The sequence below is a fragment of the Athene noctua genome, chromosome 1 (genome assembly GCF_965140245.1).
Source record: "Athene noctua chromosome 1, bAthNoc1.hap1.1, whole genome shotgun sequence".
Taxonomy (NCBI): domain Eukaryota; kingdom Metazoa; phylum Chordata; class Aves; order Strigiformes; family Strigidae; genus Athene; species Athene noctua.
In genome coordinates, this window is record NC_134037.1 from 66,822,555 (window position 1) to 66,840,262 (window position 17,708).

At 41.1% G+C, this 17,708-nt stretch overlaps 2 protein-coding genes across 14 annotated transcripts in view; one reads left to right on the forward strand and one right to left on the reverse strand.

Moving 5' to 3' along the window:
- Window positions 1-17,708, forward strand: part of SMIM28 (small integral membrane protein 28) — a 44,404-nt gene that overhangs the window by 20,136 nt on the left and 6,560 nt on the right. The window lies entirely within an intron of this gene.
- The window catches only part of NHSL1 (NHS like 1), a 181,678-nt gene continuing 175,318 nt past the window's right edge, over window positions 11,349-17,708 (reverse strand). For 10 of the 11 annotated variants that reach the window (XM_074896417.1, XM_074896416.1, XM_074896423.1 and 7 more), the window contains 2 exons: window positions 17,108-17,237; window positions 11,349-13,631 (listed from right to left, as the gene is read on the reverse strand). In XM_074896417.1, the coding sequence (XP_074752518.1) occupies window positions 12,908-13,631; window positions 17,108-17,237 (854 nt within the window). In that variant the 3' untranslated portion in view covers window positions 11,349-12,907. Of the gene's footprint in view, window positions 13,632-16,654; window positions 16,707-17,107; window positions 17,238-17,708 lie in introns of all 11 variants that reach the window. The other variant, XM_074896428.1, reaches the window with a different exon arrangement.

Sequence of the window (17,708 nt, forward strand, 5' to 3'; positions counted from 1 at the left end):
TATTTCCCCTGTAGTTGATATTTTGGGAGAGAGATAATCTTGAAGAGTTTCAGTCCTCACTGTGTTTTGTAGTGGAGGTGGTGTAATATGATCATAGGGTGTTTGATTATGAATATTGCTGTTATTTAACAAAAAATTTGCTTTACTAAGAAAGAGGTGAACTCCAGAGTTGGAAAGTTTCAGTACAAGTTATCTTTTTTAATTGTTCCTTCAACATTGCCTTCATTTTTTCAATCAAGATACTAGCTGGGGGATGGTAGGCAGTGTGGACTATCCAATCTATCCCTAACCCTTGAGGCCAGTCTTGGACATTATGTCCAGCAAAGTGTGTTCCTTGGTCGCTTTGCATTTGGTGAGGAGATCCGTACTGATGAATGAGTTACTCAAAAGCTTCAATTGCGCTATGTTGATTAGCATATTTGATGGGTTTAGCAAAAATCAGTATCCACTGCAGTGAATACATATCACCACCTGTCTCAATGCGGGAGGAGGTTCATGTAATCGACTTGCCAGGTATTCAAGGCCCACTGAGCCCATTTTATCTTTCCCCATGGCCTATATAATGCCCTTAAATGTAGCTGTGTGCAAAGAGTACAATTATGTGGACATGCTTTATGAATATGTAGTGGCAGAGGGGTTCGATTGTGACCAGTGTCCCATGCATGTACAGTATGAGCTGACTGATGTCCACAAGCTACATGCACATTTATAGCTTGAGCATGTCCTTTGGCGGAGGTCATATCATCTACTTCCCTATTATTTCGTGATTCAAGCGAATCATCTTTTTGATGACCTCAGACGTGCCTTAGTTTTAAAGGATACCTTTATACATATTAACAAATTTGTTGCCATATATGACCCCTCATACAGAATATTTTTGTACATGTCAATTCTGTTGGGCCCAGTGAGGTAACCACATTGTGAGGCTTTTGTATACCACCCAACTGTCAGTGTATAAGTAATGTGCTTTCCTTTCCAGGATGGCAAGAGATGCTGCATAATTCCTGGAATCAGAGCATATGCAACTGCTCTCCATTGCCTTTGTCCAGCTGCCGTGCATGTTGCACTTCCACCAGTAAACCAGTCATCTTTTTTGTGCTCTTCCATGAACTAATCATAAGGGGGAGCATCCTCCACAGGAGATGTAGGGATATCTCCAAGGGCAAGAGTTTCTCCTAGTGTGGGCATATGATTAAATGATAGTTTCTAGAAGAGTGGTGCGGTTTTTAGTTAAATGTGGTTTTCCCAGTAGAAATCTTTGCTGTAAATAATGTTTCCATTTCCAGTGTGTGGCTGCCTGAGCTACCCCCACATGGGCCCTAACGATATCATCAGTAACCCACCCGTGAATAGGTATAGGTGTGTTCAAGTCACACTGTCTTGGACAATGATTCTTCCAGTTTCTTGTAATGTCCAAACTACAGATAAAATTTGGTTTTCCATCAGAGTATGATGTCCAGCAGGGCCTTGTAATGCCTTGGATCAAAATCCTATAGGTTCTTTCTGATTTTTCAGCCCAGTCATCTGCCACAATCCCCATGAGACTGTACATGCAGAATTGTTTCTTGTAATTCAAAAGGCTGTTCTCACTTAGGAGAGTATAATTGCGCATGCTCAATTAAAGCATTTTTGCAGGCATCAAAGGCTTCTTGCTGTTGCCAACCTATCTTCTTCCCCGTTAAGGTCTACAGATGGCACATTAATACCTCCAGATGTGGCATAAAAGTTCTCCAGTATGCTGAAAGTCCCAAGAAGGTCTGTAGCTGTTTTACTGTGACTGGTAAAGGAAATCACTGGACTGTTTGCTGTGCCTTATTTGGTATTTCTCTAATCTGTCCATGTCAAACTATTCCCCAAAATCGTACAGTAGTTCTAAGGCCCTGTATTTTCTTTGGATTAACTGCCCAGCCTCAGCCCTGTAAATGTGCTTTCAGCAATCTGGCAGCTACTTCAATTTCTTGTTGTGACTCTGCCATAATCAACTGATCAACAATATAATGGCAAACAGTAATGATACCTGGACATAGTGCTACATCAGCTGTTATCATTTGGTGGCAAATGGAGGGACTGTGTTCATACCCCTGAGGCAATACTTGGAAAGCACACTGCTTTTGTTGCCAGGTAAAGGCAAACTGGTCTTGGCTTTCTGAAGCAATGGCTATCAAAAAGAAAACATTAGCCACCTTCCAGGGCTGTAAATTTTTGCTATTTTTTTCTGTAAGAGTAACCATATCTGGTACCATAACTGCAAGTGAGTGTGGATGACTTTATTCAATTCTCTATAATCTACAGTCGTCCTCCAAGTGCCATCTGGTTTTCAAACAGGCCAAATAGGATTATTAAAAGCAGTCATGGTTTCCTTAACGATTCCCACTTGCTGAAGTGCCTGAATGGTTTGAGTAATTTCCTCCTCCCTCCGTGGAATATAATATTTTTTTACAGTTCCCACCTTGGCAGGTACAGGCAGCACAACGGGATCCGACTTCAGGAATCCACGGAAGTTGGTTATAGACTGAATAGCGAATCTCGCTTGCAAAGTCCTAAAGCAGAAGCAACCATTTAAAGTTTCAACTATTCATCCTGCCAACACACCAATACCTAAAATATACTATTTAATTGTGGCAATCAACACCATTGTGGTAAATGGTGTGGCATTGGTAACCCTAGCTCAGAGGGCAGGGGTTAGATTTCCCCCTAATTCACAGATCTGTGATGTGGCTTCTTTATTATGAATATTACTGTGTAATATAATAACTTCAGCTTCAGTAGCCACCAAAGCCGACAGATGTAAAATCCCCCCCAGACCACCGCTTTATAGTTAAAGGAACATAGGAGCAGCGGTCCCCCTCTCAGTAAGAGGCTACAATGGTGGCTATTTTCAGGGACCTGCCAAAGCTCTATTTCTGTTGTTTTGCCAGGTATTGACTTGCCTTGAGGTTGCAGGTGTGGTGGAAGGTGGGCTCGGAGTTGGCAGCGTGGCAGAGGGGTCGGCTTTTATGCATAGGTGCTAACTTTTGCCATCAGCAAAAGATTTTTGATGTGATCCCATTTATTTCTGATTGTAGAACACTGGCTTGTAAAAGGTAATTCCATGTTTGTTTCCTTGTCACCTGTGATGTAAATCCTTTCAGTTTTGCCGGCTTTCCTTTATCCACCACCTGCACAGATGGTCCTGAAATTACAGCCCCAATTTCCCTCAAGGTATTTGCTAGGGCACCTACATTACCAGTAGCATTTCTGACTGCTGGATCATCAAAGCGTTTAGTGAGGCAGGTGCTTCTCCTAGAAACTGAATTTTGATACTTCTTCTTACTGCTACCCTGTCCAGATTGGATCCCATAATCAATGCATGAGCCATTCCCACCTGCTACACTAAATTAATACCCTCCTCATTGTACACCAATTTCTGAGGGACAACACTTACTCAGCAGGTTCAGCATGTGCTCTTAAAACTGCTGCACACAACCATTGATACAGTGTAGGTGCAATAATACAACTGAGTGTAGCTTTGTATCTGATCATCACTGGCTATAGGACTCAATGAATCTTTTTCACCCATCAATAAACAAATAGATGCAGCTCCACTATCCCAAGCTCGCAAAATCCATACCAGTATGCCTTCCTCACTCTTCTGCTGATAATTCCCTTAACAAGTATGTGTGACCTGCACACTTCAACCACTTGTTCCTGCTGCCCCTTCATTTGTATGGGAGATTGTGCTTCTACCATCTCTGTGTCTTCTAAATCCAACTCAAACTCAACCTTGGAGTCCAAAGGTTCACTCCAGATATTGCTACCACATTCCTCAGGATCCCGTGAAGGTTTTGTGGTGTAAACATGAACTTCAAAAATCGAAACCTTACTTTTTCCATACACGTCCCTTGGTTTATTAGCAATATGAGCTACCAACTGCTCTACAGTACCTTGTAGTACCTGCAGTACCCCTGGCACTGCTCTGCTTGAGCAGTAATCACTTCTTGTGCAATCGCCTTTGCATCCTGTGAAGTCCTTTCAATTCTCTCATTTTACTCCATAATGCTACAATTTCAGAAACAAGAGCTCTAAGACTGGTAACTAATAACCATCCCAATCTCCCCGCTAACTCGTGAGAAGACTCTGATGTCACTTTCCATGGCAACCCCCACACAGCCGTTTCAATTGTCTGGGGGGTAACCACTGCCGTGGCATCTATTTCAGGCCATGCTTCTGGCAGAGCCCATGTAGCCAGGAAAGTGGCCACAGGGCTCCAGTGCTCAGTAATGGGCCACCCTGGAATACAGGGAGTCACCATTGTGGCCTCCCCAGTCCCCAACATTTTTGGCTGTTCCTGGATCCTGCCAACGGCACCAAAATGTGTGAGCCAACACAGGAAGGACATAGGAACAATCACAAAACCATGGATAAAATGCAAAGAGTACATTAATTTTTGTTACCTCACTAACCAGAGGATCCTTGAAGCAGCACCCGGGCAGAGGTACACAGGTGGGGATGCAGGCACTGCTGAGCTTGGTCCATGCTAGAGGATCTCCAAACCTGCTGTCTGCGTCTGTTTACCAGGATTCGCGCAGGCGTAGTTTACCACTGAGCTTTGACCTTTCCTGCAGCAGGACAGGAATCTCAAGCATGTGTGATAGGGTGCCTCTAAGTCTATCACAGGCCTATGCTATCTAAACACAGATGTTCTACTTGTCAAACACACAAGGCTAAACAACAATTAGTATGATGTATGTGTTTTTCTACACCCCAGCTGCAAGTCACTTGAGCACGTTTATAATCCTCCTGGACAATCTTCTGTTATTATCCCACACTGGTTGTTCATATTTCACAGTAAAAACATTGTGCCAACAGGAGCTAGGGAGGGGAGAAAAAAACTTGAGTACTTTGCAAACATGAAGGAAACAAACTGAATTCCAGTTTCCAGTATCTTCTCAGAGTTACAGACTGCTGAAAAGTGCTACTGAAGTCTACCAGGAAAAACACAGATCTTTTCTGTTGTTTTCAGTGTTCCAAATTAGGCATTATTTGATGGAATTCTACTTTGTCAGGTAGCATCTCTCAGGACATCAAGTTCTTGAGAAATGCCAATCAAGATATGAAGCCATTTATCTTAGCAGCTTGTCCTTGAAAAGATGCTTAATACACACTGCCTTTTTGACCCAGGGCCACCTCTCTTCACAGATATTTAGGAAACCCAAATATTTGCAGGTGGAGAGAGCACCGTAAAATAGACTGTATGCAACAGACTCGCAAGGTGTAGGCTAACAGGCTATGGGAGAGGCTCTCACACTGTGGGCACAAACCACTTGATGTTGGGCACTGACAGCAGAGACATCTCCCACCATGCACTTAAGTGCACACTGTGAGCACCTGCCCATACTGTTACTGCTGAAGTGGTGTCACCGCTATCTGTAGCTGCCTGCAGTTCTTCCATAGGTGCGAGGACAAGGTGGGGTGGCTAAGGACGCAGAGCTGAGCTTCCAGTCTGTGGGAGCTGGGTGTGAAACGGGATGGTGAGCGAGAGCTTGGATGTCAGGGTCAGTCTCTGGAGTTCTGGAGGAGAATGAAGAGAAGGCATCTGGGATTTGGGTTAAGGAAAGCACACACGCTAAGAGAGAGGAAAGGTAGTGGAGTCAAAGGGCTGGCAGACTGTGTTAGAAGAAGTGAGAGAAATGCAGCTACAGGAAAACCCTTCTCTGAATCCAGTCTAGCTAACTAAAAGGTTTCAGCTGTCTATAATAACTCAACTAACTCCAACAAGGCTGGAGGCCCCTACACTGTCATGTATGCATGTAGACTGGCACAGAAGCAGGAGTTGCTTCTGCTTGATGCCATTTTCCCAGACAGGTGAACTCTGGCAGCCTTTCAGAAGACACACCAGTATCACAAAGAAGTCTCGATGCTAGCAAGATGTTTGAAGCAGGATGAGGAAATACCCGTTGAAAGGATACTGCTAAGGCAGTCTACATAAATTAACAGGTGACACGAGGTGTGGCTTACCCAAAGAAGGAAAAATCCAACAAACAAGAGTAACCACCAGAATGACTTTTGAGAATGACAATTTTAGTTTATTGTTAAGATACTTTCTTCCCTCTTTTCTCAGCAAGTATTTTAGATAACTGCTAACAGTTTGTCTTCTAAGAGGTCTCCACAATTTCCCAGACACTAGTGATCATTTGAGACAGAGCATGTTTGTGGTACAGAAAGAAATTTTTGAGATTCGTTGTTCCCCAAATCCAACCTGGGTCTACAGTGGCTGTCACATCATTCAAGAAACTCATTCCATGAATAAGATGACCAATTTGTTCCATAGCCAGTCCTGGGCTTCAGAGCTGCACTTCCAGAAAAAAGCTTTTGTTTTATATAAGTTCGCTTGCCTAGGGTTATGCTTAACAGTCCAGAAACAAAGTAGTCCTGGTGATTTTTTAAACTCCGAGAAATAACCTGTAGCAACTGCTTTTCATGTCCTCACATGACACAACCTTAACTTGTGACAAATTTTGCAAAAAGCTGCATCAGTAAATGAAGAAAAAGAGTCTTATGAATGTTCCATGCTGGAATAAAGGGCTATCCTTTTGAATATTACATGGAGGTAGACATTTTCTCCTGTATATCACATCACAGAAACTTGTCTGTAGAATTTAAGTTTTGGTTGATCCTGATAACAGATTTTTACCCTAAAAAAAAAAATCAAGTGTGCTGTGCTGGGGAATATGCCAGTCTCATCTGGGATCACCTGTAGTTTGGTACTGCATGTCATGCCCATGGCTTGCAGGTGGATAAAAGCTACCCCAGAGCCACACTTTGACTTCATGACCTCTGCTCCCAGCCACATGCTCCTTGGTGCACACATTTTTGTTGTCTTAAGATCTCCTTTCCAAAATGTACTTCTGCTTTGTATTAGGACTCTATTAAAAGGTAAATATATTAAAATTATTATCACTCCCTAGCTTGTGACTGCTGTACTGACTATGTAAATCCAAGCTTTTTTAAACTCTTTTGACTACACTGCATCTCCCAGTTGGCAGAGTAGTTTACAACAATCCCTATTTTTCAGGCAGTGCATTACAACATCCCAATGAAGGAGAGAAGGATGGGACCATCCTTCAGACTACACTAGGGCAGCTTCTCAACTGGTGATGCTGCACTGGGCACTGAATGCTCTTGTCACTTAATGCTCTTTCACCCATTTTAAACTGGCCTAGAAATCAGTTTGCTTTTTCCAAACAAAATTACTCGCTATGTTTCTAACACGGTTTTCACACTGGGTTACAGTAAAATGGATACAGAAATTCCTGCCTTCAGGAGCCTACAATGTATATTTGACTGACTTTTAAAGAAGACATTAATTTACTACCGAGATGTAAAAGAACCACATGGGAGTTAAGCAGTTCTTAAATACTGCCACTGTGGAAGCATTCTGCTTCAGAAGGCACACAGAACATTTTGTTTCCTGTATTTCTTGTTTGTTGTCAGATTGTATTTAATTGTTTTTGTAATTTTTTCCCCAAAAATTAGTTTTTACCATCTAAACACAGAACTGATGTTTTCACTAATTTTTTTCAAGAGGTAGTGAATATGCAGGAATTTCTGCCACCTACGTGTCCTAACAGATTTTTCCTTTTTTTGTTCCTTCAGTAGCTAAAATTTCTGGTTTTATACTGAAGGCTGGTGCACAAATAGAGACAGAAGCAATTACAGACAGAAGCAACTCAAATGTACATGGAGACTGGCCTATCTCTCTTCTGTATACACCCCCACACATGCATATACAGACGCATGTGGATTCACTATTAACAGACAATTTCCTACTAAAAATCGATGACATTCTGCATTAGCATTGTTGGGAGAAGAATTGATTGGCCCTTAAAAGGTTGGTTGCGCATGATGTGTAAGAACCTAACGTCAAAGAGCTAAATTTGCAACATAAAATGCACTCATTCTGTTAGGGAAGCACTAGTGAGGCTTTTACCATCTTTCAGAACAAGAGATGACATAGCACTTCTTTATCAAACATCTCTATATTTTATTCTGTTGAGTGTTTATTAATTCACACTGGTATAGCCACAGTCATGATCCTGCACTGAATACCTGCAAGATTTTAATGCTGCACTCCGATTTAAAGTTGGTAACACCTCTTTAGAACCAAGAAAATTATCAATTTTATGTCAGAAGACTTTTCTAGTCTCAAATATGAAAGAAATACTTCTGGAAGTTATTCAGAAAATGAAGGGGGGAAAAAACTAATACAATGTACTCCGTACGCTATATAATTAATGTAATTTCTAGCTTTGTGGGTTTTGCGAGTATTGAAGTTACTGTCAATGAAACGATTCCTCATTGCCACTGTAAATTTTTTCACACTTTATTGTTGAAGTCCATCCTTTTAATCTTCTCTTATAGAAGCAAACAGTGCATCATTTTGAATCACTTAAATGTACTATAACAACAGCTTTGTTGGAGCAGTGACCACTGCTATAAATGGCTTTTCCAGAACTTTCTGGGATCCAAACAATACCTGACAAGATGTATTTCCTTGCAGTGTCATGCAGACACTTATGCCTGTGCTGCACGCACAACTGGCCTCTCTTCGCTCCAGGAAAAGACTGCAAGTTTCCCAAGCTGCCAGAACACAGGTATCTGGAGAACGGCAGTTGGTCCACAGTAATCACTGGATGCAGGGTTGTTGATAGAAAGTAGGCAGGATGAATCTCACCTTTAATCTTCCTGACCCCATGTTCTTTCAAGATTTCGGGCACGGCTTCTCTGCACAGAAACCTTCCAAGAGTTGTGCTCAAGCCTGTAGCCGTCTGCCTAGTGTTGCCCGAGGTCTTCTGAAGCGTTCCTCACTTCAGCCTATTACTGCTTCTCTAAGCTCACACAATTTTGCTCTTCTTCCTCTTCTAAAATGTTTTTTTCCATGTTTGACTGACTTTGGCCTTCTATATCCTTTGAATTGTGAAGAAGCACAGAAGCTGAAATTTTTCTTTCCCCCTGCTGTGTCTATCCAATTGTTCCTTTGCTTTTCTCTCTCTCCTGTACTTGCTGAAACTTCTTTATTTTCAAAAATCTGCATTAGCCTGCCAGCCCCATACCTTACCGTCATTCTGTGCATCCATTGTACTTCTCAGTAATCTCCCTGCTTCACCTTTTCTGCCATTATTCTGTGCCTTCCTTCGGGCCAAGCCTTACGCATGAACCAGTGTTCAGTCCTGGTTCCTCAAAACCCTGCCTACATCAAATCCACTTCTTTCACAATTCTTTTTATTTCCAGTAACCTTCCAAACCTCCTCTCACCAAGCTATTGCTCTTTGCATAACCATCCTTCATTTAAATTAAGAGAATAAAGTCTCCCCCCTCCAGTATATAAACAGTGAAGGCTTGTAAATGCCACAGAGCCTTATGAAATGTATTAATGTAGTAAGTGAAGGGCTCTAGTTTAAGGGGGACTGGGGCTGTCTACATATGACAGCAGTACGGATGAACTTTGAACATAAGAGGAAGCATAGAATGAGTTAATACAGAGCAAAATTTAAGGTTGAAGTTGAAAACCATTCCCAATAAAAGTAAAACAATAAATTAACTTCACAGTTACCTTCATTCTTGATTTTTTTTAGAGGCAAACTGTAAACCAGCTGTAAACTCCAAACAAGCCCTGTAATATTATGATCCATTAAACATCAGGATGACAAGCCTCCTTTTTCTTTTTAGCAGGGCCAAAGTTTGCATATTCTTCCTCCTCTCCTACTGCTCTGGATGTCTTCAGCAGGGGTTTGCTAAACTTAATCTGTACTTGTTGACCAATAAAGCCACAACTGCAAAACCTCCCTATGGACGAAGCTTATAATGGAAGAAAGTAACTTTGAAGTTGGATGCATGACAGAAAATTAAGCATGTTTTCCTTAGCATAATTACATATACACCAAAGTCGTTGCCAGTACAGAAAACATAGCCTAAAGCTGTCATGCTCTTATGGTTTTGTAGTGGAAACTTGGGTCAAGGGCTATATTGCTGAGGAAACCAAGCTACTAACCAATTCTGTGTGCTGCTACAGAGGATGATAGCAGCAGAGAGATGATGTGGTGGTATCTCTGTAAGAAAGTTACATCAGCTGCCTAAATAAATTATCATCATAAGCACTATTAAACATATTTCAGCACATTTAATGTATTTCACTGCATCTTATATACTGTGTAAAATGTAGTCATGTAGCAACATCAGTAGGGCTACATAAATACTGCCTTCTGCACACTAGCCAAAACCTGCGCCCCAACCCAAATTCACCTTACACCCAATGTGGGTTTTAGATGAGCATCAAGGCTACCTGTGGTCAGAGAAGAAGTTCAGCCCAAGCAACCTTTAAGTTTAACTTCGCCTACCTGCACTGACAATATGGTGTGCATATAAGCCAAGACTTTCCCAAGAGTTTCCCGTATAGCCTTTAAAAACGACTGGCAGCATCAGCAGGCCAGCATCAGGGAAACAAGCCGGCTGGGCTGCCCCCTACAGGCACTTTATGCAAAATGCTTCTAAGTACTACAGAAGTTGCAGACACCAGAAATATTAATTCTCTCCAATGCCGCAATTTTTCACTTAGATGATTTCCCCTTTCAGAAATAATAAAACAAAGCCTGAGTATTCCCCTGTCAGGATGGTGGCATGAGGACTAGTTAGCATCTGCAAACAGCTTTGAAAGGGACAGCACTTGCTGTGAAAGGGACACAGCGTTCTATGTTTTGTGTGATCAGCTCTGGGAGAAACACCAAAGCAACACTCACAAGACATTTAGCAGCTGCAGAATGTTTTGCACTATTTCTACACTATGTAGTTCAGATCAATATTCATAATATCCGAAACGATCTACTTTATCCAATTAGGTTTTCATTTAATTAAAAAAATCCCAATGGTTCTTTAAATATATTTAGCACACAAAAACAGTAGGAAGTTTGCTGTGCACCAGTTCATCCCACCTTTGTTCTAGTGAGTGCAGCTGGATTCACTTTCTCCACTTCATATCACTTTTCGCTCACTCTGCTTATAATCTGGTTCTCCAAGAATTTTAGTTTTCTGGGACAGGTTGCAAGTAAAAGGAGAAGTAGTAGAAACACTCACAAATGATACTGGAAAAATCTTAGGATTATTTCAGGTTTTTTTAGTCTCAGCATTGAGATGCCAAAATGGGATGGATATGCAAGTACGCTTTAGTTGTCTCTAAAGTGAATTAGTAAATCTTGCAATGAAAACTGGAGATTAGTAGCTAGATGCATGGTTTATGGCATTCAGTGGGTTGCCATATGCTGTGGGACGCATCTTTTGAAGGAGATTTTAATCAACTCAAAAGACAATATGGCAACTGGCAGCCTTTTTCTTTATTGAAGCAAAGTCACAGCATTTTCATCACTATTCCCCTCTTGTGAAGGGAAGAGTTAAACGAAGGCCCCTGAAATTTACATTACTAACAAGTGAAGGATTGAAGAAAGAGATTACAAGCATATTTCTCTAAAATAAATAATCTACAAGGAGTGCTTTTTCTTCTTAAAAGCAATCTAAAAATGTATAAATTCTACCATAGGGAGACCAAAAGATATTTTAACAACTTTCAATATTTACAAACAATACAAAAACTGCGCACGCCATCAAGTGATGCAAAATTCTTAAAAATTAAAAGCTTCATTCCTACTAAGAACCAAAAACTCCAGCCAATATTTCAGTTTTAATTCATGGTCTTCTTTACAATTGGAAAACCGTTAAATGTTTTTATTATCTGTAAAATATACAATGAAAACGAACCTCACTAAATTATTAAGGTTAAAAAAGAAGGGAAATACTGCAGGCAAATCAAAAAGGAAAGTAACTGTAACTTATTCTTTGGTAACCAAAAGTTAGCAAGTATCTGTATTTCAAGTGATGGAAAGTAATAATCTTCCCATTTTGACAAATGGAAGAAAGATTTCTGGCAAAACACAACTCCCAAGTTTCAATTTTGAAAGACAGGCTCCACCTACAGCTCTGTAGTGCAAGTTCTCAAAGTTAAATTTTGCTTTCTAATTCAGAAACGTAATCCTTCCAAACTCTGGCAGTACACTGCTTAATTCCTCTCCCATTTTCCTGCTGACCGTTCGCATCCTCCACACCCCCCCAGTTGTTCCAGTTCTCTAAGGGAATACTCTAGTCAAGGAAGCACTTCACTTGGAAATGAGTGTTTCATCAAGCGTACGTGTGTGGCTGCATAGCAGCTAATAGTGTGTTATAAAACTCAGCTCCCTTTTCCACATTAACTATGTTATTTCATTTTCCCTCAGGAAAAAACAAAAAAAGTACCCTGGACCAATCCATAACCCGGTGACCTAATTGCTCTAGCAGGATGCGCTTCGTCGAACACTGGGGCATATCCCAGTAATAAGCCATGTAACCCCAGCACCACCCCTACGACCTTCTCACAGGTGAATGTGCCTCATCGTGCCTCTCCCTGATTCACGAATGCACTATGCTGCACCACTATAAAGCTTCTGAAGCAAATGTCCAGCTTGTACCACAGGAGCATTCCCATTCCTTTTTCAGGCTTATTCCTAAATTTTGCTTGCACAATTGCAGTCTCAAGAAAAAGAAAAACTTCACACCCCTACAGGCTCTGAGAAAACTCCCCCCCACCCCCCAAGAGGACTTCTAAGGCTTTACAATAAATTCAACCGTTAACTTTCTTTAAGCCACAGACCACCCATTCAAAGCAAGTCCTCCCCACCCCAACCCAACCATGCAGAACGATCATTGCTTTAGCATTTAAACACACACATGCAGTTCATGGAATAAATGCTCAGCAAAGTAAACTTGTCCTGGTCTGGGCTTTCTTCTGGAATCTAGTCCTCTGTCATTTTCTAGACTAACATCCAATGCCTTTTGTCACTGCCTTTTAACTTTCTTCAGCTGAAGGGCTTAGATACTTCCTTGAAGTACCTGGTTGAGTCATTAAGTCTAGATGGGTTGGATCCAAGGTCTCCTTGCAGCCTGCCTCCTCAGCATATGGAAAGTCATTCATGTCCAGTTCATCACTGTTAAACATATCAAGCTGCCTCTCTTGCTGCTCTTCCAAAGTCCTTCGGACCCTGCCCTCTGACTGTTCCACCACCTCCCCATCTCCCTCACTAATGACGGTCATGGGGCTGCTCTGGATGCGGTTGCGGACATTGTACTTGCTGCTGGCAGCAGAGGGGGGTGTTCGTGACCGCCCGTACCTAGTGCCAGAGAAGGACATGCTCCTTGGCATCAGGCCCTCGCTCTTGGCCCACTCTTCCTGGGCCCGTTTGCTCTTGCTGGGTGAGCAGCTGGTAGGGCTGTCAGAAAGGTCAGGGGAGGCATCTGTCTTTGTCCGGTGGAACCGTGGGTCCGTGTTCTTCAACATCTCTGCCGCAGACATGCGGGAACTGGTGTCACAGCGGCTGCCTTTCTTCAGCAGCAGAGCTTTGAAGTTGTCGTTGCTGGTGCTGCTCTTGCGAACGCTTCTCTGAATAGATCCAGCTTGTTTGAGGGTAGCTAAGGTTGGGGAAGCACCAGTGGGAGTTACGGGGGGTGATGGAGAATGGTTGCGGGTACGGTCGTCCTCAGAATCTTTACGGCCAAGGACTTTCCTTTTGGATCTGAGTTTGAAAAACAACAAAAAAAGAGGACCAAATGAAAACTGAAACTTTTTACCTCCCCCGATTAAATTCCGCTTAGAGGGATGACAATGAATTAAGCTACAGCAGAGAGAGGGGTAAGGGAGAAGTAATCTAAATCTAAAGCATGAGTAAGAACACCACCAAAACTGTACAAGCATTAATGCAGGTATTGGAGGTATAAGCTAATTTTATTGTTCTTCTTCTGCAAATCTGGAACAATGAAACTACTAAAACTGGCAATACTGATGTCCAAAATGTATTAGCTACTTTAGTGAATCAGGTTTTCTGGAGTCAGTATTCAACTGCTAAGACTAACGCATTATAAAGACTATACTCAATGCCATTTGTCTATTACTCTGGGGACTTGATTAAAAATATGTCATCCAGAGTATGTTGGGTTGTTCTGTTTTGGTTTGGTTTATTATTTCATTTGATGCTCTCTAGAGAATTAGAAGTGTGGTTTAGTGCACTTGCCTTTAGAAAAGGACACTGCAATGCACTGCTGCTGAAGTTAAGATGGGGTGAACAGAGCCACAAACTATTTTTTAAAAAAAATCCCCTCCCCAACCTAAATATTACATGAGTAGGAAATTGAGTTTTTCAGCTTCTATTAAGCTGCACAGACAAAATCCACAGTGATGTTGGTGCTCTGTCATTGCAACTCTTCAACTAAATGAAGGAGAGACCAACCTCATGACGCAAAAGTTATCTTTCCAAATGAAAAGTCAGACTGGGTTTCAATTTTTTAACTGAAACGTGAAGTGCAGGGATAACAAAAACAAAGCTAAGAAACAATCATGGAACTAAGAATAAGTGGAAATTGGACTTCTATTGCCCCATTTTCACATTATTAGAAAACTTAAAGAAAGAAATGTGTTACATGCCTGGCATCTGTAGCAAAGCTGCTTTACTTCTTTGCAGGCCAAGCAAGAATTAATTCAAAGAGATTGTATAAAGGTAATTTTACATACGCTATTTTGGCAAAAGTTCAAAACAAGTCAGTAGACTTGTTACAAATACAAGATTATCATGCTATAATTCCATACTAATTTTTATCAAGCATGTGTTCAATACAGACTGTTCCCCTTGTAAAAAAGATTTCTACTGAACGTGATCTTCAGCTGTACTTTCTTAAAGGCCTTGAGATTTTGCCAAGGCAAGCTCAAATGTCTTTATGCATTGCAGCCTATTGATCATTAAAAAACCAGAAAACAGAGTAGCAGGATCCATCAGCCGAGTAGGTGGCAGCAACAGACATTGCCATAAAATCTGCCAAGACTTTGGAGTGATCCTGTCTCTCTTAAGCAGTGAAGTTTAGGCATAGATCACTGCTCTTTTCAGCTGCTGCTGCCTCTACCTGCCTTCCTGGAAGAAGAATGTAATATTGACATCCATTCAGCCTGAGGATGAATGGACACCAGAAGATAGCACAGGGATAAAATGATGACTTCAGTAGTGGCAAACAAGAACCTTGTCTAGATTTAACTGTGTGTCAGTACTGCAGGCAGCAAGTGAATTGGTGCTTGGATGCTCTGCGAGTCTGTATGCAAACATGTGTGTTCATTACTCACAGAGAAAATTGTTCCTTCCATTAGGGTTTTGGCTGCCTACATGTATCTTTAAGCACTGCAATGCTGGGCTTCTACTGCTGTCAAAACCCAAATTAACTTTCAAATAAACAGAAAGTGAAATTCAATTGCAAAGATCTGCAGGGAAAGACTTAGTTATCCTGGCTTTAAGTAAATCAGTAAGACTGTGAATGCAGTGCAGAGCAGTTTGCTGTCAGCATCTAACCAGCTTTTCTCAGCATGTATGAATTATGGCAGAAACTTAAGAATCAAATTTGGTTTTGGTGGCTTTTCAGACAGAGATAGGGTATATATTCAAACCTGTGACTTCAACTTAGATTGTTCTTCCTGCCCTTAATGTGCATATCGCTAAATTTCTTGTCTTACTCCAAAGCACATGTTCAAGAGTGCCAATCACTGAAATCACACCTTTTAGAAATAATGGGGGGAAAAACAAAACTTTTTTTATTAATTAACAACCAAGGAAGATAGTGGTTCAAGTCTAAAGCCAGCAAAAGCAAGGTCTTAATAACAAATGTGTCAAGATCAATATATGTCACATCCAGTTCCATTGTCCATTTCCCCATAAACTCATGAATTACATGTATGTACATACACACAGAGATCCACTCTCTATCTGCATACATAATGGAGAAACGCTACTGGCCAGGACATTTCATTCTAAAAACAGATTTGTCGCAGTCCTAGTGAGTGCCATGCAACGTGAATGCAACAGACCAGTTTTAGAACAGCTCCTACAGATGAAGTCCTAAGGGGTAACCATAAATTATAAAAAGTCAGTATCATATATATATAATTTTTGTAACATCCGAAACAGAATTGTTTCAAAAATGAAAAAATAGCATTTGCATCCCACGTGCTGCAGTTTTCCAGCTCCCAGCCACGTTCTCAGAACAGGATTTTCCCATCCCTCAGTACTCCTGATGCAGAACTCAGGCACAGATGCACAAACTGACTGAACACCTAGATAAACCTATACGGATGCTGCCAGGCACTTTCTGTGACCAGTTGGAAGAGACAGTCCCTCTACATTTTGAAGTAAGAGACAAAGCCACAAGATGGCACTACCACTACATCAATTCTAGCCTAAAAGCAAGCTCAGTAGTTCAGAGAGTGGTAATGGTCTTCTGTGTGTACTGTTTAAATGGTGCACATGCTTTGTTTTGTGGGTTTTTTTCTTCTTTTCTTTTTTTGACAACCCAACGTGAACAGCACAAAAATCTAGTTGCCTATTCAGGATGATTTTGTTTTTAAGGGAAATGAATAATGTCATTAGTAATAGAGCCAGTACTGCACATTTCATTCATGAACCAGTTTGACACAAAACACCCGACCTCAGGCTGGATTATGGCAAACAATAATCCAGCGTTTGCCATATGTTTTGCCATATGACTGACATGTTGCGTTACTTGCCAGTTTCAGCCACGCTTGCCATGAAGCATTAGCGTTGAGCCTCTGTCCCAAACTGCACCATATAAGCAGCGAAGAGAAGTAAAAAGAAATGGAGAAGGAGAATGAAAACAGAAAGATACACAGAAAAAGCAACAGTAGAGTTAATATGGTAGATTGAGAACAGTACAATAAATACTAGACGTATTTTAAGGGGCAGGATATTTAGAATATAATCTACATTGATTTAATCTGGTAGTTTTTAGTTCAGAATGGATGAAATATATTTGTAAAACAATAAAACACAAGTTATTTTCCTTATCTTTTCCATACATAGCCTTAGTAGAAAGTTGATAAATGGGTGCTTTCTGTTAAAGCAATGACTGTTGTAATTGGATGTTTTAGTAAAACACTGTTAATTAATTTTTGAGAGAACTACTGGACCTGACAGTATGGAAAGGGCAATTTCTGCAGTACCTGTGAATGGCTGCAAAAAGATCCTCAGTAGTCCTTGGTCTTGCTGGTGTTGCCACTCCGTCCGTTTCTTCCCCATAACTATTGCTCGGCAGCAATGAACTGTTCGCTGTATCCGATTCAAATACCTCCACTATACAGAGAGAATGAACAATACTGTCAGTCCATCATGGGAACCCAACAGGAATATAATCCTGAAACCAGCCCTCGTTGCCTCTAAGGCAAAGCATCCAAGAGATGAGTGAGTGCATCGTTGTCATTATTGTGATTTCAGAACAACACCTGCTTAGGAAACTGCTGTGCATGAAATGCCTATGCTTGCTCACACACACAGGCGGAGAACAACACTCAAAGAAAATTTGTATAGTTTCCACTAAAATACAAAATCAAAATTAACATATCTAACCATGTTTTCACAGCATGTTTTAATCCTAGCATAGTTAGACACAGCATCATTTTCTTTCCATGTCTGCAATAATGAAAAGTCAGAAAGGAATTATAAGAAATCTCATAAAGTATTAATTGGATCCCTGGTAACTTTCTTTAGGCTTTTAGTTACAACTATTTCAAGAGGTTCTTTTCTCTACAGAAGCCCACCTGAATG